This window comes from Furipterus horrens, unplaced genomic scaffold (genome assembly GCF_987537825.1).
Source record: "Furipterus horrens unplaced genomic scaffold, mFurHor1.1.pri manual_scaffold_5, whole genome shotgun sequence".
In the NCBI taxonomy this organism is placed as follows: Eukaryota; Metazoa; Chordata; class Mammalia; order Chiroptera; family Furipteridae; genus Furipterus; species Furipterus horrens.
The window spans coordinates 121,689,037-121,703,073 of NW_028327175.1; the positions used below are offsets into that span (position 1 = coordinate 121,689,037).

Below are 14,037 nucleotides of genomic sequence, written 5' to 3' on the forward strand. Positions count from 1 at the left end.
ACATTGCACCTCAGAAGCAAGGGTAGACCTGGTCAGGTGCCATAGGCCTAGACCTTAAGGTGTTGAAGTTTGGCTAGGAGGCTGGGTTGGGATCCATGAGCTCACCTCTGTCAGTAGGTTGATAGATAATGCCCTAAATTAAAACCACTGCAATAATAAGCCATTCCAATTATGTGCCCATATCTGGGGGCGGGGGGGGGGCGAGCAGTAGCGGTAGCCACTCCTACATTTCCATGCCAGAGAAGTCACACCAGAGCACTGCCTTGGATTGGGAGAGGGAAGGATTTCTATTTCTTTATTAAAGCCTTGGATTTCTGGTGGTGTCCTGGCCAGCTGAGAGTAGAAAGAGGTATGTGATGGTTTCAGAACATTTTGGAGGCTTCAGCAATGATGCTGCTCATGACCAGAAGTCCCCTCCCCTCACTAACTGAAGTGATTAATGAGTTGTGAAAGAGGAGCTTTGAGGCACGTTCTACAGGGACAGAATCAGGGAGGGCATGAGAGGCCAAGAGCAGCACCAGAGGGGGTTGGGATCATCCTCCAGGTGTCTAGCTGTGAGGCAGAGCTCCCTGGAAAAGAAAAAAAGTCTTTGACTCTAGACCCAAGGCTCATGTATTTTTTATCCTTCCACTCTTCATCTATCCATCCAACCCCTATCCCCCACCCACCCACCCATCCAACCCCTATTCCCCACCCACCCATCTATCTACCCACCATTCTGCTTCCACTCATCCACACATGTACCCATCATTCCCCATCCATCTTTCCACTCATGATCTGTCTGCCCATCTATATCACCCATTCATCTACCTGCCCACCCATTCATCTCTACCATCTAATCTATCATGCCCCCCTCCATTTAAACTTTTTAAGATTTTATTTATTTTTAGAGAGAGGGAAAGGGAGGGAGAAAGAGAGGGAGAGAAACATCCATGTGTGGTTGCCTCTTGTGCACCTCAGACTGGGAACCTGGCCTGCAACCCAGGCATGTGTCTTGATTGGGAATCGAAACAGTGGCCCTTTGGTTCCCAGGCCAGTGTTCAATCCACTGAGCCACATGAGCCAGGGCCCCATTTAAACTTCTTGAAAGCAGGGATTCTGTTTGGCTGACTTCTATACACTAGCTCCTAGCTCCTGGCATGCGGTGCTTATTAAATGTTCAATGAATTATCCATTTGCACATCTACCGACCCTCCCCAATCTATTCATCCATTTCCACACCCAACATTTTGACCACCTACAATGCCCTACAACTCAAGGGGCAGTTCAGAGATCTGTAAACTTCCTTGTTCTTTCTTGAGGATGAGGAAGAAAAAGTCTCTTGAGACCACTGGAGGCTGGCAGGTGGATGAGGGGGTGTTAGGCAGGATGAAATCCTCAATTAAGTACCTTTGGGAAGGAGAAGTAAACTATGGGCAAATAGGGCCCTCACAGGGCATTTTGTCCACAAAGTCAGTTCCTTGAGGACAAGGACAATGGCTTGTTGTCAGCTGAATTTGCCTCTGGTCTTGGTCATGAACATCTGAAATATCAGCCTCTGTCAGAGACATTACTATCCCCATGGCCTGTCAGACCTGACACATAATGGACACTCAATAAACATTTGTTGACTTTTCGGCCTTCCTAATGAACACTTCTCTGCCAACCTCTTTTAAGGAGAGGTTCACACCTCCATCCTCAGTGCCCTCTTCTTTCTCACTCTGTATGCCACCCCCAACCCTGCCCAGGGCAACTGCACACCCTTCAAATGCCACCTCCCTCCTAGATCAGATCTCTTATCACCAGCTCAGACTGCTCAATGAGTTTGAAGCCGTATTTCCAACTGTCTAAAAGATATTTCCACCTGGCATTTCTACAGGCACCTCAAACCCAATCTGTTCAAAGGTGGGAGGATGCCTTCCATGCTCCAGGAATAATGAGAAGGCTGGCATGACTGAGTGGTGTAAACCAGAGGAGGCGTTCTAGACAACAAGGCTGGAGTGACAACGGAGTTGGGAGGAGAGAGATAATAGAGGGCCTTTTAAGCCACTGAAGGACATTGGCTTTTACTCTGCAATGGGGAACTACTGTAGAGGTCTAAGCAGAGGCACGACATCATCAGACTTACGGTTACCCAAATCAGAAACCCGGCAATTATCTGATTCCTGCATTTCCCCCCTCGTAACACTTCTAATTAATTATCCAACTCAATCTTCCTGGTCTTTCTTTTGATATTATTTTATATTACTTTCAGGTATATGGCATAGTGGTTAGACAGTTTATATAATTTACAAAGTGATCTCCCTGATAAGTCTAGTACCCACCTGGCAACATACTTACTTATTACAATATTATTGACTATATTGCCTATGCTGTAATTTATTTACATCCTCGTGACTATTTTGGAACTACCAATTTGTACTTTTTAATCCCTTCACCTTTTCTCCTGGCCCCACAACTGTCAGTTTGTTCTCTGTGTCTGTGAGTCTGTTTCTGTTTTGTTTGTTTGTTTAGTTATTTATTTATTTTTAGTCCTCACCTGAGGATATGTTTATTGATTTTAAAGATTTTAATTACTTATTTTTAGAGAGAGGGGAAGGGAGGGAGAAAGAGAGGGAGAGAAACATCGATCAGTCACCTCTCACACACACCCCCAACCAGGGACCTGGACCACAACCCAGGCATGTGCCCTGACCGGAAACTGAGCCCACAACTTTCTGGTTCACAGGCCAGACCTCAATCCACTGAGCCACACTAGCCAGGGCTGTTTAATGATTTTAGAGAAAGAGGAAGAGAAGAATGAGAGAGAGAGAGACAGAGAGAGAAATATTGAAGAGAGAAATATTGATTGATTGCCTCCCATACATGCCCCAACCAGGAATTGAACCCACAACCTAGATATGTTCCCTGACTGGGAATCAAACCCACAACTTTTTCGTGTGCAGAATGACCCTCCAACCAACTGAGCCATCCAGTCAGGATGTTCATTTATTTTGTTCTTTAGATTCCATATATAAGTGAATTCATATGGTATTTGTCTTTGACTTATTTCACTTAGCATAATACTCTCTAGATCCATTCATGTTGTCACAGATGGTAAGATTTCATTATTTTTTATGGCCAAGTAACATTCCATTGTATATATGTACAACATCTTTATCCAATCATTTATTGGTGGACATTTAGGTTGCTTCCATATCTTGGCTATTGTAAATAATGCAGCAATGAACATAGGGATGCATATATCTTTTCAAATTAGTGTTTTTGGTTTCTTTATATAAATATCCAGAAATGGAATTACTGGGTCATAAGGTAGTTCTATTTTTAATTTTTTGAGGAAACTCCATCTTTTACATAATGACTGTACCAATCTGTATTCCTACTAATAGTGCGCAAGGGTTCCCTGTTCTCCACATCCTCACCAGCACTTGTTTGATTTACTGGTAATAACCATTCTGACAAGTGTGAGGTGATATCTCACTGTGGTTTTAATTTGCATTTCTCTGATGATTAATGACATTGAGCATCTTTTCATGTCTTTTGGCCATCTGTATGTCCTATTTGGATCATCTGCTCAATTTTAAATTGGATTGTTTGTTTTTTGGTGTTAAGTTATATAAGTTCTTTAATTAATTAATTAGTTTATTTATTTATTTATTTATAGGGAGTGGGGAAGGGAAGGAAAAAGAGAGGAAGAAAAATATCAATGTGAGAGAGAAACATTGACTGGTTCCCTCTAAAATGTACCCCAACTGGAGACTGAACCTGTAACATAGGCGTGTGCCCTGACCGGGAACTGAACCGGCAACCTTTTGCTTTGCAGCATGATACCCAACCAAGCCACACTGGTCAAGGCGGTAGGAATTCTTTATGTCATACATTTTGGATATTAACCCCTTATTGGATGTATCATTGGCAAATATCTTCTCCCATTAGTTAGGTTTGTCTTTTTGTTTTGTAGATAGTTTCCTTTGCTATGCAAAAACTTTTTAGTTTGATGTAGTCCCATTTGTTTATTATTTTTTGTTTCCCTTGCCTGAGGAGATATATCCAAAAATATATTACTAAAAGAAATGTCAAAGAGTTTGCTGCCTATGTTTTCTTCTAGGAGGTTTTATGGTTTCAGGTCTTAAAACATTTAAGTCTCTAATCCATTTTGAGTTTATTTTTGTACATGGTGCAAAAAAGTGGTCTAGTTTCATTTTTTGCATGTGTATGTCCAGTTTTTCCAACACCATTTATTAAAGAGACTGCCTCCTTTGTCATATAGTAATTGACCATATAGGCATAAGTTTATTTCTGAGCTCTCTATTCTGCTTCATTGATTTATGTGTCTGTTTTATGCTGTTTTGATTCCTATAGTCTTATAGTATAGTTTGATATCTGGTAACATGATACCTCCCTCCATCTCTGTTCTTTCTCAAGATTACTGTGGCTATTTGGGGTCCTTTGTGATTCCATATAAGTTTTCGGATTATTTGTTCTAGTTCTGTGCTAATACCATTGGTATTTTGATAGAGGTTGCACTGAATCTATAGATTGCTTTCGGTTGGTCTTTATTTCTTATATCTGCTCTTGCTCTAAACTCTACTAGTATTGTGACAATTCAGGACCTAATCATCTCTAGCTTAGTCTCTTGGAATAATTTTCTAACTGGCTGCCCTGCCTCTGGTCTCTCCCCTTTCCAGTTTATTCTCCCCATTGACCACCAGAATGACCAATCTAAAATTCCAACCTCTCTCTTTTTTAAAGATTTTATTTATTTACTTTAGCCCCTGGCTGGTTTGGCTCAGTGGATTGAGCGTCGGCCTGCGAGCTAAGTGTCACTGGTTAGATCTTCCAGTCAGGGGACATCAGAGAAGGAAAACTCTGACTCCAAAAAACCTCCGCTGCCTTGCGGCATACCTCTTCAGGGGAAAGGCTAAGGGAGTAAACCCCGACAGAAAATCCGGAGCCGGAGTCCCTAAGGCGGTTTGACGTTGTAGTCAACACCGGCAACTCCTGCGGCGCACGCACCTGAAGCCAAGCTGTATTGACTCCGTCTTTCCCTTGGACCCTTCAGCTGCGAAGAGAGGGGGGGTCTGCTGCATGGGCAACAGCAGACCCTCCATATCACCCTGCCCAGGCTCTGTAGCTTCAGCTTCACTGGAGAGGACACTCCAGCGTCATCGCAAGATGTCGATTCAACACGGGAGGAGACAGATACCGTGTCACTCCCGAGTCGGACTGCACAGCCATTCTCGGCGGTGCAGATAGACTCTTAAGAAGCTACACCATCCTCTCTCGAGACGGACGGCTGCCGCCGCCGCCGACTATTTATTTACTTTTAGAGAGAGGGGAAGGGAGGAAGAGAGGGAGAGAAACATCAATGTGGGAGAGACACATAGATCAGTTGCCTCTTGCACGCCCCCAATTGGGGACCTGGCCCACAACCCAGGCATGTGCCCTGATGGGGAATTGAAAGGGTAAACTTTTGCTTTGCAGGCCGGCGCTCAATGCACTGAGCCACACCACCCAGGGCATATTCCAACCTCTCTTGATCAAAACTCTTCAATGACTCCTCAGCTAGGAAAACATCTATGGATCTGAATAAGGCACATATAAGGATCTTAATAAGGCCTCTTTGTTTGTCCCCTGGCTACAAAGTTCACTTGATCTAGTCCCTGACTACCTTGCCTGCATACTCCAGCAGTTAAAACTACTCTGGTCCCATTGTCTCCCTGCCTTGAGAACACACACACACTCACACTCACTCTACTGAAACTAATCTCTGTGCCTTTGCTCACAGAACCCCTGCCACTTGAAATATCCCTACCAACCCATTTTTTTTTTCCTGGAAAATTCTTTTTGTAGGTGTTACCTCCTCCAGGAATCTCCATGATTCTTTTTGTTTCCGTCCCAGCTGAGGCTGGGATAAGTGCTCTTCTTGCTGTTTCCATTTTTGTTACGGGCACTCACCCATATTATATTACAACTGGCTGTATACTTAACTGGCCCCACCCTAAACTGTGAACTCTACAAGAGCAAAGACTGTATCATTCCCTTCTGTGTTCCAAGTTCCTAAAACAGGGACTGACATATCATTGTAAACTCTAAATGTCTGGTTAATACTGAATGACCTTGTCATCCAGGGACCTTGTACATACCTTGTCATGAGGGGATGGCAGGAGGTGTGCCTTGGTGCAGGTACGGTTTCTGTCAGAGCTAGAGATGGCAGAAGGGAAAGTATAGGGATAGGAACTCTGAATTCAAAGGTCAGAGCAGAATAGAATAGGGCTACATTGTCTAAAAATCCCCCTACCCTGCTGGCATGTTGCCAAACCCTCACTCGTTCCCCTTACAGTTCCTCATCTTTCTCCTAGGACAAAGGGCATCTCCCTTGAAGCCTCACTCACCAGGTGTCTGTGCCTCGGGTCTTGGTGAAGATCACTGAAAGTAGAGGCCCCAGTCAGAGAAATTACTATCCTCTAATTACATCACCAGAAAGAGATGTGGCTAGGGAGGAAGGGGCTGAGGTGATCCTAGCCATCAGTGAGTGGTGGGTACTGGATTAGTGGGTGTGGGGTAGTCTGGTTGTGAGATGGGGGAGATGGGCACAGATTCCTGGGGAAGTCAGCTATGGTTAGGAGGGAGGCAGGCACTTGAACCAGAGGTATGGGGAGTCTCTGGACATAGTGGTCCTGAGGTAGGTGGGGAATCACCATGTTTGGATATCTGAGTCCCTCTGTCTTGTGTCTGTTTTTCCTTGGTGGGCACAGGGTTCATGTGGTAGCCAGCAATAAATAAGGCCTCATCGGTGAGTTCAGCGCTGATCCGGGTCAGAAATTCCTTAGAATGGGATAATGAAGCCTTCTGCTAAAGGGAAAGTCAGGAGAGCTCAGCCTGGAAGCTCCTACATGGGAGCACTGGGTCTAGGGGCTTGCAGGCTGCAGATTCTGGGTCTAAGGAGTCTGGTATTAAAGGGCTGGGCCTTGAGTTTTTGCCTAGAAGGCCTTGTAAGTGGGGAGCAGTCTTTGGGGGCCTCAGGGCCTAGTGCTGAGGGCTATGGGCTAGAGACTCAAGGGAGAGGTCCCAGTGCCCTCAGCCTAGGAGCTGTCTGCTACAGTTCACCTCCACCTCTAGAACTCCCCTTTGTTAGGTTGAGACACCAGCCCACTTCCCCCAAACCCTTCCCAACACCATTCCCCAGGCCCAGATTTTAAAAACAAAAACAAAAAAACAGGACGTTCAGCTAAACCATCCTGTCTGTTCCCTCTCTGGGAGGAAACACTCGTTGTCTTAAATATTCCTGGGGTAAAGAGTGGGGTGGGAAGTCCCATAACAATCCCCTCTCTCTTCCGCTTCGCCCAGGAGGCCTCTCTTTCCTTCCTACCCAAAACCCTTCCTAAGACTAGGCAGCCGACTTGCCGTCCCCGACATGGCAGATGGGTTGAAATCTTGGGATGCTCAGCAGGAGGGGAGACGGGGAGGTCTAGTGGGGGACGGGGAGGTGGAGCTGGGAAGGAAGGCGGGAAAGAGGGGGAACCCGGACGGCGTCGCTACCCGTTGCTATAAAATCCGTGGTGTTTGCGGAGGTGCCGCAGTCCCGTAGCCAGGAGATTAGGGGTTCTAGAACCAAAGGCTGGGAGTGGGCGAGGGGCGGGGCGGGGCATTTTCCGAGCAAGTTGCACTCGCTCCACCGGCTTCACCTTCACCCTTCTCCAGGTCCCCCTACTTGGGGGTTGTGACTCCAGCGCCTGAGGCTGGAGAAACTTGGGAAGACCACGTAAGGTAGAGCCCGGGACTTAATTCTCCCACCACTAGGGGCGCACAAGAAGCAACCGCGCCCTAGGCCGCCAGCCCGTCCGCCTCTCTAGCTGTCATCTCGTAGCCCGGAGCCTGCTAGAGCCAATGAGGCTGGTGGGGCGGGGGGCAGGAAAGAGAGCGATGTGGACTGTACTAAATAACCTTGCCTCTTGCGCGCGCAAAGACGCAGGAGGGCGGAATCTTTTCTGCTTAGCTTTGTCCCCAGGAAGTCACACCCTCCTCGGAAAGGAAAGTAGAAATATTATCTAGGTCTCTCACTCTTTGGACCTCTCCTTTTCTGTTCCTTGCTCGGTGTGGCTACTTCTTGGCTCCCTCGCCTCCCTCTGTACTTTGGTACGAGCCGTTGGAAAGGGGTGGAGGGAGGAAAAGGAAAAGGAAGCAGTCCGGTCTTAAAGGGGCCGCAGCCATTTTTTTAGAGCCTCTTTTTTTTTTTTTTTTTTTTCCTTTCTCCAATATCAGAAGTATGAGCAGAGAAGAGTAGGTTCTCGGAAGCTGAGCACAACTGGAGCAGGAGGCTTCAGCGTCTCCGGGGCTGGCGGAGACTAGGGTCTGCCCTTAGGAACGGCTGGGTGTGCGAGCCCCCTGTGCCCCGCGCCCATCTGGGGCGGCCTGTGCTCCCGCCAGCAGCGAGCTTTAACATCTGGGACCGGGCGGGGACTGTGGGGTCTTGCGCGCAGTTGGCGCGGCCGATGCGCCGTGCCAGAGGGTGAGGCTGCGAGGCGGGGCCGAGACAGAACTGGCACCTCCGGATCGGGCCCGGGGCGGCAAGGGCGCCGCCGCAATGCCAAGCGAAAATATCTTCCTGTTTGTGCCTAACCTAATAGGTGAGTGCTGCCATCGACTCCGGGCTGAGCGGGAGAGAGGGGGGCCTTGGGCAAGGTCCCTGATCCCGCCCTGTCTCTCTGCCCCGTCCCATCCCAAGGTTATGCCCGGATTGTCTTCGCCATCATTTCTTTCTACTTCATGCCCTGCTGCCCCCTCACGGCCTCCTCCTTCTACCTGCTCAGCGGACTTCTGGACGCTTTCGATGGACACGCTGCTCGAATCCTTAACCAAGGTGACAGACGACTCCTCCCAGCCAACCTTGAGGCACGACTACCCACTGCCCGCTTTTCCCGCCTCCTCAGGACCCAGGGATCAGGGGCTCCGTCATTTCCCATCTCTATAAAGCAGAGCTGAATGGTCTGGTTTTATAGCAAAAGGGATTTAAACTAGCTGTTGAGAACTCACCGGACATGGTAGTGGCAGTGCTGGAGTTCTCTGAATTATTATTCATTCAATAGGTGTTTACTGGATGTCTACTGTGTGCCAAGCACAGGAATACCCTTTCCAGAAGGTGTGTTTAGAGGGAGGATGGAGAGAAGGAAGATGGCTTCTGGAGGGTTGAATCTGTTCTCCAGACACACTTCCAAGACTTCCCCTAAGACTTTAAGTCTCCTTGTTTTGAGATGTGGATCCTTGGTTCTGGGATTGATGAGTTAGTTGTAAATTAGCTTTCTTACACCCTCTTCCACTCTCTCTTCACACTCCCATGCCTCGTTTCTTGTCATGGTGAGCATTGCCCACTGACTCACACCCCATGGAGAGCAGTCTGTTTTCTTCCCTAGGCAGTGGGTGGTGGACATTTTCCGTCTTTTAGACTCTGCATCACAGTGATACACCAAATATGGCCCCCATTGTAGATCCCCTGCTCCCTAACAGTGCCTTCCCAACTAATAGCTCCATTTTTCCAGGGACCCGGTTTGGAGCCATGCTGGACATGCTGACAGACCGCTGCTCTACCATGTGTCTGCTGGTCAACCTGGCCCTGCTGTACCCTCGCGCCACCCTTCTCTTCCAGCTCAGCATGAGCTTGGATGTGGCCAGCCACTGGATGCACCTCCACAGGTCTGCGATTCGCTGCTCGGGGGGTGTTGGCAGCTGAAGAAGACACTGCAGTAGGGAGGAGTGAGACTATATGGGAGGGTGTCAGGAATGGCTTCAGGCTTCTTGAGAGGTGCCCTTTTTAGCTTGCTTTGTTGAAGGACCATGGGCAAGTCCTCTCTGAGTCAGCTGCAGTCCTATTTACAGTTGAATTAAGCAATCCCTAAAACTCTTCTGACCGAATATTTGAAGATTCCAACTAGATGACAGCATGGGGGCTTTTGAATATGGCATTTGGATCCTGACTCTGTCCCCAACTAGGTAACTGGGTGGCTTTGGAAAAGACGGTTCCACCTCCGTACAACAGAGGCAGTCCCGCGAGGTTGCTGTGAGGGTTAGATGGGTGTCGTTGGTAATGAATGCTCATGGACTCCACTACTTTCTCCCCAAGTTCTGTGGTCCGAGGGAGTGAAAGTCACAAGACGATAGACCTGTCTGGAAATCCAGTGCTTCGCATCTACTATACCTCCAGAGTGAGCATTTCCTACCCTTCCCTTATTTACTCAGCTAGTGCCAAATCCTGGGCATGCCCTGGTCCCAGGTTAGGAGAGGGCACAAGTAGAAAGGAGGACCAACCAACCCAGGGGAGGAGAGGCCTCTAAGCTGCCTTATGAAAGAGGATAGGATTAGTGGGAGGGCCTATGTGAATTGCTCCAGGCAGCAAGTGGTTTTTAAAGAGAAAAGTCATATGCCAAGATTGCTCTTTATTTCTCCCCTCAAACTTCACCCGTATTTCCCCAGTAAAGTTCCAGCTCCCCATCCTCAGAGGGTTTTGATGCCTATCCCTGTGTGTCTGTATTGGGGTGGGGGGTGCATACCGTCCCACCCTCTTGTTTAAGCAGCCTTTTTGCTATTTTTGCAGCCTGCTCTGTTCACTATGTGTGCTGGAAATGAGCTCTTCTACTGCCTCCTCTACCTGTTCAGTTTCTCCGAGGGACCTTTAGGTAGGAGATGAGGGGCTGGGCTGGGGGATGGGAGGGGTTCTGGTCTGCCCAGGGAGCTGAAGGCCAAAGACTCGTGGGCCCCTCCCTCACCTGCGTCCCATTTTCTCAGTGTTGCCCTTGCTCCCTTCCTGTAGTTGGCTCTGTGGGTCTTTTCCGAGTGGGACTGTGGATCACTGCCCCTGTTGCCTTGCTCAAGTCCCTCATCAGCGTCATCCACCTGATCACAGCCGCCCGCAACATGGCTGCCCTGGATGCAGCAGATCGTGCCAAGAAGAAGTGACCCTGGCTGGAACTTCCGGCCTCTGACTGCACACCTGCCCTGGGAGTCTCACTGTGCCACACAGCTCCCCTTTCCCTCCTAGAAGGTCCAAACTGGTGTCTTCCTCATGTGTTGTTCAACTCGCTGGGAAGGGGGTCAGCCTCTTCAGTGATGTCATGTTCTCTGTAATCCTGAAGGCCAGTTCTGCCCCTGGACTCCAAATCAGGAAGAATGCTCAGGAACTCCCACCTACATGGGCACTGCTTCTGGGGCACTGAGAGGCTTAACTGAGGACTGGGTATTTTCATATCCGCTGGCTTAGGCCTGGGGTCTGGCTTGGCCTGAGACTTTAGGGACACTTGCATGAGGGAAATGGGGTAAGGGCCCGGTTTCCCAAAAGGCAGGGAATCAGACCTCTGCCCCTGGCCAGAGGAAGCCTGTGGGTACGGTGGCTGGGACACAAGGAGGTGTCTGGTTTCTCCTCCATTGCAGTGTCCTCTGTCTAATATACCCTAGCTCTGAAAACCTCGATAATAAAGGTAGGGGCTTCGCTGTCCTGGACTTGATTTCCTGGGAAATAGTCTTCGACTGGGACCTGGGGAAGAAGGAAAATCCATCTGACTGCTTTCCCCTCAGTTGTTTACTGACTGGCTCCTTTCAGCATTCCACAGAGACCTCAGAGACCCTCCCTGCCACCCAAGGTCACGCCATGTCCTCTTGCCCACCTGCTTTATTTCCTTCACGATACTGTCACTAGCTGTCTACGTTTATTTGTATGCCTGATATTTTCTACCCCATACTAGAAGTAAACTCTGTGACGGCACTGACCTTTCTTGCTCCTTCTCTGTCCCTACAATGAAGGTTAAACTTAACCTGGCATATTGTAGCTGCTTAATAAATATTCACAGGTAGGTCATTTAGTTTCTCAAGAGTGCAGTCCTTAGACCATCTGTGGGATATTTTTTTAAAAGTCAACATCTGGGACCTGCACCAGAGTTGAAGTCTCTAGGGATGGGCCCAGAAGTCGGCAATTTTAATAAATTCCAGGTGATCAATTCTTCTTCCCAAGAAGCTTGAAAATCACTGTTCCTTCTTAAACATTTTTTTGGCACCTACCAGATGGTAAACATTGTTCTAGACATTTGTCCCTAACAGCTACCCCTCCCATCTGAGTTTTTTCTGCTGTCTGGCACTGGCTTTCTCTTTAAAACTATATTGAGCCTACCACATGCCAGATCCTGTGCTGGGGGTTGTTGAAGATTTTATTCATTCTATTCTTACAGTAGCTTAACCAAGAGGCCCTTGTGTCCACAAGAGCTGAAATTCAGCAGGACTGTGCCTCAATTCCTGTGCTAAGCCCAGGGTCTGTGTGGGAACAGGTCACTGCTTCCAGCCAGCCCTTGGCCCTCATGGAGGTCACAGGCCAGGAAGGGGAGATAAAAATGCAGTTGGGGAGATGTTTGTTGGGGCCCAGCAGTAGTGAGTGCTGTAGCATACTTAGGTGCTGGTAAAGGATGTGGGCATCTTAGGAAGCTGGTAGGAATTGGGGCTGGAAGAGTTAACGCAGAGGAAAGAGCTGATTTTCAGCTGAGGGAACAGGGAGGCCACAGAGCAAGTTTAGGAAATGGGATGATGTTGCTGGAACGTGTGCTGGGGGTTGTGGGGAGTAGAGAACTGGTGAGAGATTGAGCGAAGCCGGCTATCAGGCAGCCTGAGGAGCCCAGTAGGGGATTTGGACTGTCCTGAGGGCCACGTGGAGCCATGGAAGGAATCTTTCAAAATAAGAGGGGGGAAAAAAATCGCAGGGTAAAAAAATTAAACTGCACACACTACAAAAGGATGATGAAGTCAACTGCCACCTTAAGTTCTCATTTCACAGAGGCCACTGCTGCTTATTGCTTATGTGTCTCTAAATTTTTCACACATGTATCTTTCCATAGGGAGTGGTGGGGAAAGTAGGCAGAAGGAGTCACTATATTTGATCCAGGGAATGTAGAGGAGTTGCATTATATATTGCTATGGTCTGAATGTGTGTGCCTACAAAATTAATACATTGAAACCTAATGCCCAATGTGATGGTATTTGAAGGTGGGGCTTTTAGGAGGTGACTAGGTTATAAGCCCTCATGAATGGGATTCATGCCCCTTATAAAAGAGGCCTGAGACCTCTCTCACCATGTGAGGACACAGCAAGAAGGTGCTGGCTGTGAAAAAGAAGAGGGATCTCACCAGAACTTGACCATGCTGGACTACCAGCCTCCATAACTGGGAGAAATACATCTGTTGTTTATAAGCCACCCAGTCAGTCTGTGGTATTTCGTTGTAGTAGCCCAGATGGGTTCAGATATGTGCAGTAATAACTTCAGGAATTCAACTGTGCGTTCAGACTGAATGAATAACCACCATGCTAGACGTTCCATTGGCTCACTCCGCTCAGTGGGCTCTGCCTCAGGGTGGAGGGTTGTGGGAGGGGCCCCAAGCATCTGTTCTTCCCTCAGGTGGCCTTGAATCTCCTGGTTCTCATACTGTGATTAAAGTTACCCTAACTGCTGTAACAAACTTCAACATGTATAGTGGCTCAAATATGAGAAGTTTATTTTTAACTTATATTAAGCCCTAATCAGATGCAGCTCTCCTGACATGGAGATTTGGGGACCAAGGCTCCTCCCATTTTATAGTTACACCATTTTCTTTCTTTTTTAGTTTATTTTTAGAGAGAGAGGAAGGGAGGGAGAAAGAGGGAAAGAAACATCAATGTGTGGTTGCCTCTCGCACACCCCCAACTGGGGACCTGGCCCGCAACCCACACATGTGCCTTGATTGGGAATCGAACCAGCGACCTTTGGTTCCTAGGCCAGCACTTAATCTACTGAGTCACACCATTTCCAACACGACTTCTAAGAGCATTCAGCTCCTGCACTAGCAACATCTCTTCTCACTGCCAATTCCTCCAGGACCTCAGCTTGGTCAAGGGAGTTCTGGAGTCTAATACTCTGGCTGCGGTTGCATCCATCCTGCCCTCAGCGCTTGGGAGGCTCCCTTTGGCGCCACCTCCTAGTCACACCTCATACCTGGCAAGCCTGCAAGCAAGGCATGTGTGCACTTGTCCCTCTCAAATGGTAATGTC

General features: G+C 48.1%; 1 protein-coding gene and 1 long non-coding RNA gene across 3 annotated transcripts; one reads left to right on the forward strand and one right to left on the reverse strand.

Annotated features, from left to right (window-relative positions):
- Positions 1-268: 268 nt before the first annotated feature.
- On the reverse strand, positions 269-8,949 carry LOC150009636 (uncharacterized). Of its 2 annotated transcripts, none has more exons than XR_016511188.1 (3): positions 8,785-8,948; positions 6,126-6,183; positions 269-569 (listed from the first exon to the last, which is right to left on the reverse strand). It is a non-coding gene; the product is annotated as an uncharacterized LOC150009636 (long non-coding RNA). The 2 variants fall into 2 exon arrangements; XR_016511189.1 differs by lacking the exon at positions 269-569 and adding an exon at positions 5,306-5,564 and having other exon boundaries at positions 8,785-8,949.
- On the forward strand, positions 7,979-11,738 carry CDIPT (CDP-diacylglycerol--inositol 3-phosphatidyltransferase). The gene is made up of 6 exons (XM_090277573.1): positions 7,979-8,609; positions 8,708-8,842; positions 9,519-9,672; positions 10,100-10,181; positions 10,571-10,652; positions 10,787-11,738. Exons 1-6 carry the CDS (start codon positions 8,567-8,569, stop codon positions 10,930-10,932), a joined length of 642 nt encoding a protein of 213 aa, XP_090133699.1. The 5' UTR covers positions 7,979-8,566; the 3' UTR covers positions 10,933-11,738.
- The last annotated feature ends 2,299 nt before the right edge of the window (positions 11,739-14,037 follow it).

What these genes read in the sequence shown, in the direction of transcription:
- CDIPT (XM_090277573.1), top strand. Translation starts at nt 8,567, where the DNA reads ATGCCAAGCGAAAATATCTTCCTGTTTGTGCCTAACCTAATAG. An exon ending in GTTTGTGCCTAACCTAATAG is followed by an intron (nt 8,610 to 8,707) that starts GTGAGTGCTGCC and finishes TCCCATCCCAAG; the next exon opens with GTTATGCCCGGATTGTCTTC. An exon ending in TTTCTCCGAGGGACCTTTAG is followed by an intron (nt 10,653 to 10,786) that starts GTAGGAGATGAG and finishes CCCTTCCTGTAG; the next exon opens with TTGGCTCTGTGGGTCTTTTC.